Source organism: Erpetoichthys calabaricus, chromosome 2, assembly GCF_900747795.2.
Source record: "Erpetoichthys calabaricus chromosome 2, fErpCal1.3, whole genome shotgun sequence".
In the NCBI taxonomy this organism is placed as follows: Eukaryota; Metazoa; Chordata; class Cladistia; order Polypteriformes; family Polypteridae; genus Erpetoichthys; species Erpetoichthys calabaricus.
Genome location: NC_041395.2, coordinates 323,303,221 through 323,316,707, shown reverse-complemented (window position 1 = coordinate 323,316,707; position 13,487 = coordinate 323,303,221). Strand labels below are relative to the sequence as shown.

The following is a 13,487-nucleotide window of genomic DNA, read 5'->3' as shown; positions in this document are numbered from 1 at the left end:
TATCTTTTTTTTATAAAGTTGCATACTTCTTTAGTTTACAAGAATCAAGTTTTCAGCACAAAGAATTCCAAAGAATACTCTGATGCCGGCGTTATTCCTGATTAAAAGTGTATTTACCCCAAGGTGCTGCTCACTGTATCTGTTAATATTCATCATCAGGGTCCCAGAGCCTATCCCAACAACACAAGGAGCCTGGCAGCCCCCGTGACCCAGTCTTTGATGGACTTGTTAGATAATACTGGTCGATAAATTAACATTGTGTAAGTTTGCATCTTTTTTGTTTTATATATTTTCTAGGTGAAAAGAGTCAATGTCCTTTTAACTCATCTTCATTACTGACAAGAGCTTCTCTGCTTCCATAAATAAATTGGCAGCACTTTTAAGGGGAGTCTGTGTTCTCACTCCCACAATGTTATTAATGATCCTGATACGTAAAATTGTAAACGTTTTGATCGTGAAGCCTTCTTTACGAAATCCAAGCTTGAAGAAAGTCAGAAATTATTTTTAAGTTTTTTTTTTATTTGTTCTTTGCTTTGTTGGTGTAATCGTCATGAGAAAACTTTACAGATGAATCTCTAAATTGCAGATCCATTTCTCTAATTTCCTTACTTATTACTTCATGTGATATAACCCTGTAATTAATTTATTACAGTTTGCCATTCACATCCTGCCCAGTGTTTAGCTAATTGATTATGACTATGATATGCAAATTATTTAATGCCTTTGTGAACTAGCTATTAGCATATTTGTGAAATTATCACAAGTCATCATAAATGTTACAATTTATTATGTAAAATATCATACTAAACATGAATTAACTCATATACAGTACACATTAACAGTCATAGCTTTTTAATTCACCTTCCTGTCATAATTACAATAATAAAAATAACCCTTCCATTCTTATAAAAATATCTATATGTATATATAACCATGAAAACAGGATGGTTGTACTGAAAAGTGTGGTTTGCATAATTTTCTTTGGCCAGATTGTGGGCAAACAAACATATTGACACAGTCTGCTGAAATTAACCACTAACACTTTTAGCCTTAACTACTGCAAATTAAAAGCCGTTTTCTCCAGTGGGTAGTAAGCTAAGAGTCATTCACTGTAAATGAGCAAGTCACCTAACACTATCTTTTTTTCTGTATTGTTTCACACTATTCATAATAAATATTTTCAGATCATTAACCAGTTCTTAAAATTAGATAAAAGATCCTAGTGAAGTAATAATGGCAAATGTTTATATGTATTTATAAAAGCTCCATGCAATACATTTGGACTTAATAAATGGTTATGAAACCTTTAGCAACGATAACTACCACCAGACATTTCATGTGCAGCTATTAATACAGAAAAGGTCACTGGATCCTGACCCACTTCTCCTTAAATAATGTTGCAATTCTTTCAACAACATTCATGGCATTTCGATTATGAACTGCCAATTTCAAGTTCTCTTATAATATCACAAAAGCGTTTAGGTTTTAGCAAAAGCTGTCTCTTTCTGTTCATTCATTCTGAAGTATAGTGATATTGGCTGTTTTGAATAAATAAGTTATTGCAAGATACAACTGCAGTTTAGATCACGACTTCATAGTCTGTTGCAGTGCAAAATTTATAAATCCATTTAGGGTTGACATAATTAAGCATTCCTAATAAAATATATTTTAGTTACTAATGAAGGCACAACACGAAGGTTCACATGCCCAAACAGTTAAGATATCTTTAAATCAGAGAAAAAACAATAATTTCCTTCTACTAAAACAAGGCTGAATAAAACTGATTTTGAATGGTAAAAAAAATTAAATGAAAGTCAGGAACAAGCACTGCCTCACGCAACATTATATCTTCTTATATAATAAGCTACCGTCGCTGTTCGTTTGTCTGTCCAGAATTTTAAATCACCTGTAGCTCGCAAACCGTTTGACCTATCGACCTGAGATTTGGTACGCATAAACTATGTGACATCTACTATCCGCTTTCGGGGTGATCAGTGACCTCCAAGGTTATTCCTCTTATTTTATTTTATTGTAGAATCAACTCTCGGCAGCAGGGTGTCCATGCAGCGTATGCGTACGATCTCATCCCTACTACCTTTGCCGTCACTTCCTCTACCTCTTCATATCTTAAATCATTCTTGAAGCAGATTGAAGACTTAAGTGCCAGCTTAAGTGAAAAATTAAGGAAAATGTACTAAGTAACTGCAACACAAACACTGACTTCATCAGTTTTAACGCGAAAAGATGCCGATGGAAGAAGAGAAGCAGCAGGCCGCTAGAGTGGAGAAAAGAAGATCTGCTCAGGAAGCAGCAAGCGCATCAACCTCTGAGCAAACGAATGCTAAACGTACAGAGAAAGAGTAGGAAAAATAGAAATGTTCAAGTCAAGTGTATTCGAGCCATTATTGGTGTTAAATAAACACTTTAAATAACTATTTATATAAACAATAAAACAAACAGTTATATGACAAAATATTAATATTATATACAAGAAAAAGTAAAGAGGACAATGTTCTTAACCAATGTATATTTGTACCCACCTCCACATTGTCTATGTATCATGTTAATTATCAGGATGGCAGGCTGTGGACCCAATAAATATTTATCTCCATTCTTTCTACTTTTTATTTATTTTATGAAAATCAAATAACATTCCATATAAGCAAGTCAAGTTTAACAAAACTAGGTTTGAGTCAAAACAACCGCCACCCATGAGAAAAAGAGCTAAGCCAACAGAGTGAAACTTTAAATAGTAAAAGTAAATAGATAAATGAATACATGAATAAAAATAAATAGAATAAAAATGAGGGGAGAGAATTTTTATTTTATTCTAAGATGTTATTGATTGGATCTTGCCAGTTTTGAAAATGTTTTGCATTGATCCTCTAAGTGAGAATTAGATTTTTTTCCAATTTCAGATAATATGTAACATCGGTTACCCACTGACTTAAAAGAGATGAGTTAGGATTCTTCCAGTTGAGCAAGAGAAGTCTACGTGCTAATAGTGTAGTAAAGGCAATTACAGTTTGTGTTTCCTTCTCCAATTTAAACCCACCTGTATGCCCACCAAACACAGCTGTTACTGGATTAGGTGGGATTGTGACACCAAGGCTGTCTGAAAGGCATTTAAAGATTTTGATCCAGAATGATGTTAATTTGGTACAGGCCCAAAACATGTGACCCAGTGAGGCTGGAACTTGATTGCAATGTTCGCAGGTTGGATCTTGATTTTGGACAGATGTGCTGGACAGATAACTTTAAGTTGAATGATTGTATGCTTTGCACATATGGAGTTCGAGTGAATTCTGTGCATTGCTACTTTTTTTAATTAACACTGCATTTCCTCACAATGCACTGAAGCCAGTGTAAGGACAGGGATGGTCAGTGGTAAGTTTTTAGTGCTTTGGTGAATTTATACCTTTGGCACCATCGCTCAGAGAAATGGCATGGATTAGTTCATTTGAATGTGTGTTCCTCAATCAAATTCAATCACTGTTAAGACTTGTGCTCGAAATAATTTTTCTCATTTATATGACAGATGAGAACAGGATAAGTAAAGCTGGAGTTGTGGTACTTTATTTTTATTCTGGCAGTTTAACATAACTAGTACACTTCCAAACTGGAAGCACAAACTGAAAATTAAAACAAAAAGAAATCAGTGGCCTAAGACTAAGGTGGAGTTGATTTGTTTTCAATTCTTTTTTGTATAAATTGATCTATTTGTATTGAATGATTGCAATAAAATGAATAAATAAAATTTTAAAAAAAGACTAAGGTGGATAGATTAGCTGTTCCCCTTATTATAGAAAACCATACTTGCATAGGGTGGAGACCCTAACGACTTTTAAAAAGCAGTTGGATGCGATAACAATGTAGACATTAACCAAACAATATAAAAAATTTCACAGATTCAGTTGTTTTGTTTTTTTAAGCAAATAAACAACTAAGCCAAGATTGCTCAAATATTGTTTCAAACGTATACAGTACTTGTTATCTTAGTTTTTTGACAGCTTTTGTAATGTCCCTGAGCAAGGTGGCCACATACATTATCTGTAGCCAGCATTGCTTAGATACAGTTTCACAAGTATACTTGTTCTTTTAGTTTTTTGATAGCTTTTGTAATGTTCTTGAGCAGTGTTGCCACATATATTATCTTTCGCATGGGTGGAGGCAGGGTGTGAATTATAGCGGGCCTCAAATGTTCAGCCCCCACTAAATGAGACATTACAACTTGCAATAGTGCTGAAAATAAAAAATTTGTTTGATACTATACTATACTATACTTATACTGTATTGAGGATTTGTTCTGTTCTGTGTATTGTATTGTATTGCATTGATCCCCTTCTTTTGACACCCACTGCACGCCCAACCTACTTGTAAAGGGGTCTCTTTATGAACTGCCTTTCCCGAGGTTTCTCCCATTTTTTCCCTAAAAGGGTTTTTTTGGGAGTTTTTCCCTGTCTTCTTAGAGAGTCAAGGCTGGGGGGCTATCAAGAGGCAGGGCCTGTTAAAGCCCATTGTGGCACTTCTTGTGTGATTTTGGGCTATACAAAAATAAATTGTATTGTATTGTACTATAAAAATAGAACATAGATGTATAACTATGAATGCACAGTGAAAAGTGTGTCTTTAATTTATAATAATAATAATAATAATAATAGGGCAGCACAGTGGCACAGTGGGTAGCGCTGCTACTTCGCAGTTAGGAGACCTGGGTTCGCTTCCCGGGTCCTCCCTGCATAGACTTTGCATGTTCTCCCCGTGTCTGTGTGGGTTTCCTCTCACAGTCCAAAGACATGCAGGTTAGGTGCATTGGCGATCCTAAATTGTCCCTAGTGTGTGGTTGGTGTGTGTGTATGTGTGTGCTCTGCGGTGGGCTGGCACCCTGCCCAGGGTTTGTTTCCTGCCTTGTGCCCTGTGTTGGCTGGGATTGGCTCCAGCAGACCCCCGTGACCCTGTAGTTATGATATAGCGGGTTGGAAGATGGATGGATAATAATAATAATATATTTTATTTATTTGTAGGTGCCTTTCTAAACACTCAAGGGCACCGAAAAATAGATAAAACACAGATTATAAACAAAACTAAAATACAAAAATTAAAATCAGACAGAGCAATTGTAATCAAAGAGAAAAAGCAGTCTTAAACAAATGAGTTTTAAGTTTAGATTTGAAAAGTGAAAATGATTCAATACTTCTAAGCTCAGATGGTAGTGATTTCCAGAGCCACTGAATGCTCTGCTCCCCATGGTGCTAAGACGGATGAAGGGGACAGTCGAGTGGACGGAGGAAGAGGATCTAAGGGTACGGGAGGGAATGTCAACATGGAGGAGGTCAGACAGAAATGGAGGGGCGAGGTTGTGGAGAGCCTTAAAAGTTAACAGAACAATTTTGAAATCAATGCGGAACTTCACCGTTATACTTAATGTATAGAGTTTTCTCATATTTTTTATAGCACCATTCATAGCAGAGACTATCATAAGATGCTTTTCTTACTAACCTGATACCTATTTTTTTTTTCTTTTACATATCCTAGTTCAGCGTTTCCCAAACTCTGTCCTGGGGACTCCCTGTGGCTGAAGGTTTTTGTTCCAACCAGCGTCTGTTTTTAATTGAACTCCTGGGCTAATTAAGTGATGTGTTATTTCCCAAGTTCTGTGTTTTGGGAACAATATAGAAATTAGAAAACTAAGTTTGGTTAAAAAAAAAAATATTAAAATGTCCCAAGCAGTTACTGTATATGGGAATAATGTATTTTTTTTTCTTTTTAACAGTATTTTCATCTTGATTTACATTCTACTTTTCTAGGTGTTCTAATTGTTTACTTAATCCATTTTTTACTAATTAGTGGGTCTGATGCTAAAGTAGTTGCAGCCTTTGATTATTCCACGTTGTCTGCCTGGGTGTCAGCTCTGCTCGTTTTTAATTGTCATTAATAAGATACAACAAAGGGGGAAAACTGCACAGAGAGCAACATATAATGAAATCAACAAAAGAGAGCTAAGCATTGAAAACTATAGCAAAATTAGAACTATTTCTAAATGTCTTATAAATGTAAAAATCATGCTGCCATGCTTTACTGAATGTCGAATAAAAGAAGAATAATACCAGCTAATTCAATGAGCTCAGTGCTATCAGGTGGTGTCACTGATTAGGAATCTGGTTGTAACAAAAACCTGCAGTCACGGGGTTAGGGGGGCACAGGACCGAGGTTGGAAAACACTGGTCTAGAGACAACACAATATCCCTTTAAGTGACTCTTGTGCCCTGTCAGACACAGCCTTTCAACGACTGCATGAACATTAACAGAACAATATCATAGGAGCCTCCAAATCAAACATACTTGGCACTGTCTTAGTCTCACATGTTAATATCTATTGTGAGGAGTCGCTTGGCTGACAAGTGGTTGTCAGGGAACAAAAAGCAGAATGAGGATGGCACAGGGCCGGGATAAATCATCTATAGATGAGACACAGGCACAATTGCAAAAATTACATTTAAAAACGAAATCGCCTTTTTTACTCACTGTGTTCTCTTTTCTTAACTCAACAATTTTGCATTAAAATGTGCAAATGGGTCCTTACCTTCAGAAACAATCTGCTGAACAGCTGTAATGTACAACGAAGGATCATCCTCGGGGTACAGCTTTTTCCACTGATGCCACTCCTGAAAATACTGTTCCAACCATTCTGTCTCTGTCACACCACAAAGCAGCACCACAATCTTGCTCGGCTGACAAAGAGCTTCCTTCAAACTCTCAAGGACTGTCCAGTCACGTAAAACATCCAGAAATGAAAAGGACATCAGGAGCAGAATGCATCGACTGTGCTGAAAGAGTCTGACATCTTCGTTGGAAAACGTTATACTACTGTCCAGTCTGTAAGGGACTATAGACTTTGTGGAGAAGAGATTAGATGAAACAAGAATATGTTGCAAGTAGGTGCTCCACTCGGAGGCTTCTTCAGTGTAAACTATTAGCACGTCACAGGAATCTTCTACTTCTGCAACAAAGAAATCATAATACTGTACTTAGCTAAGTCGTTAGACTACTGCAATTATAAAGTGAATCACGTTATATACACAGTTTAGCAATGCAGCATTTTAAATCAGTCAATTTTTATTTCACTGTGAGCACCGCCACAAAGCAAATTAAAAATCAATCAAACAAAAATAAGGAAGTTACAGGATCATTTTGAACACATTGTTTCTTCTTGTAAAAGAGTTGTTCTGCAAGAGGATGTAGATAAGAAGTAGTCATGTTCTTCTGACCTTTTTGAGCCAAATTTCAGCTTGGGTTTGCACGGACAAAAGGAGATACTGGATGGGGATCTAGCTTGGTGTCTCTGGTTCAAGTGGAAACTAGCCCCTGATTTATAAGTACTGTACTTCTGAGGGGAATAAAATTGATCACAGCAGGGCAAGCGAGCTGGGGTTTGATTGTCCTTTCATGTATGTATGTATGGGATTTTACATTTGGATAGATGAAGACTGGCAAAAGGCCGAAGAAAAATCAGAGGTTTGGTGAAAGAGGAGTTAGGAACGTCTAAATTGTGGGTAAGAGTGACAGGAACCCCACAGGTTAGACAGGATGCATTAACCTGTTTAGAAAGGCCCAGTGGGTTTTCTTTTACTTTCATCTTTATGTTAACTCCTTATTTTTACCCTCCTGTGTGTGCCACTTTATTTGGCATCTTTTGGTTTCCTTGGCCTTTTTTGTTTAGTGGAATGATACAAGGGGACTCCCTAAAGACTATATAAAACTAATTCCCTCAAACATAATTCAAAAAAGCAAGCAAATATTTAATAAATACAAAAGTAAAAGAAAGACATAACCTAATGGAGAATCCAACACAGAGTGGTCATTTAATGCTGGTCAGTTCACTACCGTGGCAAGTGATAGCAATCAAAAAGTTGTGGACGTTTATCAGAATTATAAGCGATACTAGCCATGCCAAAATTAGCCATGATGGAAACGCTATCACTGCCTGAAGACCAGTTGAGAGAGGCTGAGAAGGAGCTTCTTCCCACGGTCCATCCACATCCTAAATGAGAACAGCGCCTAGAGCTACATGATGCCCTATTGTTAACTCTCCTGTATTAAGTTAATTATTTATTAAGTCATGTCATTTTCTAACCTGCTTAACTCTGAGCAAGGTCACATGGGTAAGGGATGGCATCCCAGCAAGCACAGCTCACAAGACAGGAACAATCCCCTTTACAATCACAGATTTTTTTATTATATATTTTTACAATATTACTATAATGCTATCATTGTGCATTTTTTGATTTATTGATGTCTAAACAGTTGGGTTTTTTTTTACTATCTATTGTCTTTTTAAATTCTTCTAATACACAGTCTTGGAGTTAGGCAACTAAGCATTTCACTACATATTGTAATATGTGTAACTGTATGTGACAAATAAAAACTTGATTGGATTTAATTTTAGCTGCTTACAACTTCAAAAACAGGTAGAGAAAAGAATGAGACTCAGACAGGCATAACTTATTATGATTAACCATTTGCTGGAGAATTACATGCAACATTAACATTAGGGAGGAAAAATGGTTAGCACTGCTGCCTCACTGGTGTACTGTTCTGGGTGAAAATCCAGCAGCTGGTTCTTATCTGTGTAATGTCGGCACATTGTGCTTGCATGCTGAGCTCATTGGTACATCCAAATTGCCATGCAGATATCTAAGTGAGTGGGCCCTGTTATCGTCCGCAGTAAGGCAAAGCTCTCAATTTACCAGTCGATCTACGTTCCTACCCTCACCTATGGTCATGAGCTATGGGTAGTGACCGAAAGAACGAGATCACGAATACAAACGGTTGAAATGAGTTTCCTCCGCAGGGTGTCTGGGCTTTCCCTTAAAGATAGGGCGAGAAGCTCAGTCATCCGGGATGAGCTCAGAGTAGAGCCGCTGCTTCTCCGCATCAAGAGGAGTCAGATGAGGTGACTCGGGCATCTGATCAGGATGCCTCCTGGACGCCTCCCTGGTGAGGTGTTCCGGGCACGTCCAACCGGGAGGAGGCCCCGGGGAAGACCCAGGACACGCTGGAGGGACTATGTCTCTCAGCTGGCCTGGAAACTCCTTGAGATTCCCCCGGAAGAGCTAGAAGAAGCTGCTGCCCCCGCAACCCGACCTCAGATAAGCACAAGAGGATGGATGGATGGGCCCTATTATGCACTTTCTCTGTGTCCGGGGTTTTTTCCTGCCTTACACCCTCTGTAGTGGGATACACTAAGCACTTGCAGCACTGGACCAAATTACATGGGTTTGGAAGGAGGGTTAGGAAGATCAATGGATGGATGGATGTAAAAATGATGGATAGAAATATTATGTCACATTAACATTAGCTATCAAAGTAGACATACCTTCATCTTGGGATGTAAACAATTAAAACCTAATTTATCATCAAAAGTTAAAAGTGTATCATAAAGCATGAGAGTACAGTATTTAAAAACAAAATAAACATTTAGTGAAATACAAATTAAATATAAGAAGTATAATAAATATCACAATATCCATCCATCCATCCATCCATTGTCTCCCGCTTATCCGAGGTCGGGTCGCGGGGGCAGCAGCTTGAGCAGAGATGCCCAGACTTCCCTCTCCCCGGCCACTTCTTCTTATCACAATAAGTATTGTAAAACACAATAAGTAGACTTCTAAAAAAAATCTTGCAGTATTTAACCTGAGATATTCATAGAGAATGTTATTCCAAACTTAGGCTTCCATAAATGATATACAATACATGTAAGCTACATCATTTTTATAATGGAATACACGCTTTTGTTTTATATTTATGTGACAAATACTAAATATTAATGCTTATGTTATAGTACAATGTTATTATTCTTGCAAAATTATATAAAGTTTGTAACTAACATATTTCACAAAACAGTTCTAAACAATCAAATGGCAAACATGAATTTTTGCTTCATATGAATATGACATTCTACAGAAACCACACTGAATATGACTTAAAAATATTATTGTAAAAAATGCAAATTGAATATATACAGAACAAGGTCACTAGTAAATACTAACACAAATTAACTATAATGAAATGCAAAATTAAAAATATGTATAGGGGAATAAATACTAATTTAAATAAAAATACTAAATTATGATTTGCTTGTCTTAAAATGTACAACAGACTAATACAGAGCACAAAACATAGCTGATAATAAAATGCAAACCTGAATACACCCGTCCATTTTCAAACCTGCTTGATCAAGTTATAGAATTATGTTGTAAAATATAATTATTTATTAACCATAAAGACATCAATAATTTAGAACAAAATGAATAAATGCTGGTGAAAAAAAAAATAAAGAAAACTTGATAATCAGAATCCCCAACCCCAAAACACTGTAATAGAAATAAATACGTTTCTAAAATGGATGTGTTATTCAAAGTCAACATCTTTACAAGCTACAGCGACAGTAGAACAAATTTATACTTAAATGCATTTTGTTTATTTTGCAATTATTATTGCTTATTATCGATATATTTCACTATTTTTATAAATATACTTACTTTTTAGCAAATTATGTCTGTTGTTAATACTATTCTTAAGCATCTTGTCTCTTATTTAAATGTGGACAATGGGATTCCGTTGGTTTTTAAAGCTTGTAGATATCACACGGACAATTTCACTTAAATAAGTTTTAAACGTACATTCAGTTGGAACGCGTAAAATGTCAAGTGTAACAAATGTAACAGTCATTAAAAAGGGCAAATCATGGGTTTAGATGTTTACTAAAAGGGAAGGTGAGGAGGAGGTTATAAAAGCACCTCATTCAAAGGAAAAAGATAAACGAGATTAGAAGTTACATTATGAGCAGAATGCGATGCGACATATGTCAAAGGTGTGAAACCAGATTATGTTTGGGAATTTGACTAAACTTTAGCTTTTATTTTTCTGTTTCAGTTATTGGTGCGATCGAAGAAACCACACTCAGATGCAAAGAAAAAAAATCCTTTTGAACACCTGCACTTCAAAGAAATGGGCTAAAAATGATAGTGAAGAAAATCAAGGCTAATGTTGTGTCTACATTATTCTTTGCACAATTCGTGAGACTCCATTTCTTTGAATTATTACATTTTAGATCCCAAAAAAATAAACAGAAGGTGTATTATGTAGAAATAATCATTTCAGAGTACTGGCTCCATTTATGTCCAGGTAACTTGAACATTAAAATGATGAACCAAGTCACACAGAACTGTGGATCTCTTTTACTGAGGATGGATGGATAGACAGACAGACAGACAGACAGATAGAAGTACATAGATCATAGTACAAATCATATTATGTGATATCATCTACTATTGAATTCTGTTCTTTACCAGTAATATTTTTATTTTACTGTTATACTGTATTGAGGATTACTTGTGTTCAGATCTGTGTATTGTGTTGTATTGACCCCCTTCTCTTTGACACCCACTGCACTCCCACCCTACCTGGAAAGGGGTCTCTCTTTGAACTGCCTTTCCCGAGGTTTCTTCCATTTTTTTCCCTACTAGAGTATTTTTTTTGGAAGTTTTTCCTTGTCTACTTAGAGAGTTGAGGCTGGGGGGGTGTCAAGAGTCAGGGTCTGTTAAAGCCCATTGCGGCACTTCTTGTGTGATTTTTGGGCTATACAAGAAATAAATTGTATTGTATTTTTTTTTTTTCATTTGCTGTTATTATGCTTCACTCCCCCCCAATCCCCCCCCCCCCCCCATTATTTGAAAAATAGATTAATGTGTTGATTAATTTTTGTGTTTTCATACAGAAATTAAGACCAATAAATGACTGGAATCATGTCTAATGATTTCTGTTGCTTTGTGGATGATAATGTTGGGACTGATTTCAGCTTCACCAGCTTGTACACCGGGAGCACGGGATCTCTAGTTACCACGCTTCTTTTAACTTCATCTCTTTGTTGTCTGGTACAAATCTTGTAATCGATATTTAACCCACTTCCTATTATCCAAATGACTTGAAATTTTGCACACTTACTCACTTCCGACATGACAATACATGAATCAATAATCAGTTTCACTAATTGATCAATTAATCCATGTTAATTAAGAAATGAAATTTTCATATGAAGAATAGTTAAAGATTTCACCAATAGATGGCGCTAGTAATGGATAGAAATATTAAAGGAAGTGTTAAAATATTGATTACAAAATTATACTAAAACAAACCCAAGACTAAAAAGTTGAAAATAATATATGTATAAAAAATACTTTTTAAAAACCACACTGATATTAAGTTTAATATTAAGTGTACTAAAAATTAAAAAACAAGTCTCTCATACATCCATTCTGTTATATCCTAACTACAGGGTCACCTGGAACCAATCCCAGGGCGCAAAGCAGGAAACGAACCAAGGGCAGGGCACCAGCCCACCACAGGGCACACACACCCAGCACACATTAGGGACAATTTAGAACTGCCAATGCACCTAACCTGCATGTCTTTGGACTGTGGGAGGAAACCCACGCAGACACGGGGAGAACATGCAAACTCCACACAGGGAGGACTTGGGAAGCGAACGCAGGTCTCCTAACTGCGAGGCAGCAGTGCTACCACTGCGCCACCCAGTCTCTCATACATCACTCATAAAATAAAAAGGCGCTTTCATCAATCAACATTCAAAAAACACTTCTTAAAATCTTAGCCAAAGCGCCCACCTTTTATTTTACCAGTGATGTATCAGAGACTTATTTTTTACTTTTTAGTACACTTTTTAACTTAATATAAGAGTGGTTTTTAAAAAGTATTTTTATATATATATATTTACCTAGACTTTGATGATATGACCCCCTCCCCATATTTACAGATTTAAGCTGTTAATAACCAAAAAATAAGGCACTGTTTAAAAGTTGCTTGAAAACACAGGACTACATTGTTTCCCCTATTAAAGCTCTGAGTAATAATACACAAAATTAAATAATTTCTGTAAAAACTGCGGGTTAGGTGGATTGGCATTTCCTAATTGGCATAAGTGTGTGTTTGTATGTGAGTGTGTTCACCCTGTAGTGGACTGGCGCTCTGACCAGGGGTTGTTCCCACCTTGTGCCCAATGCTTGCAGGGATAGGCTCCAGCTTCCCCTTGACCGAAGCTGGTTTGAAAATGGATAGATGAATGGATGGATGGATGGATGGATGGATGGATGGATGGATGGATGGATGGATGGATATTCTTTTTTCAGTTTCCAATTCTGAAAGAATGTTTCTAGGCTGGGAATTCTTACTTCATATTGACTGTTATACCTCAGGGTGGCAGAGTGGCACCATGCTAGCACTGCTGCCTTGCAACAAGGTGACAGGGGTTCACGTCCTGGGTACTCCTTCTGTGGGGTTTGCATGTTCTCCTCTTGTTTCTTCATACAGATTCCGTGAATTGGCATCACTAAATTGTCCCTAGTAAGTGTGTGTGTCTGCCTTGTGCTCAATGATTAGGCTCCAGCAGCTACCAAACAGCCCTG

The 13,487-nt window shown here is 36.7% G+C and overlaps 1 protein-coding gene across 3 annotated transcripts in view; it reads right to left on the bottom strand.

The window, feature by feature from the left end:
- Positions 1-13,487, bottom strand: part of pik3ap1 (phosphoinositide-3-kinase adaptor protein 1) — a 157,839-nt gene that overhangs the window by 132,592 nt on the left and 11,760 nt on the right. For all 3 annotated transcript variants that reach the window (XM_051923423.1, XM_051923424.1, XM_028795999.2), the window contains exon 2: positions 6,584-7,000. In XM_051923423.1, coding sequence (XP_051779383.1) covers positions 6,584-7,000 — 417 coding nt within the window. The remainder of the gene's footprint in view (positions 1-6,583; positions 7,001-13,487) is intronic.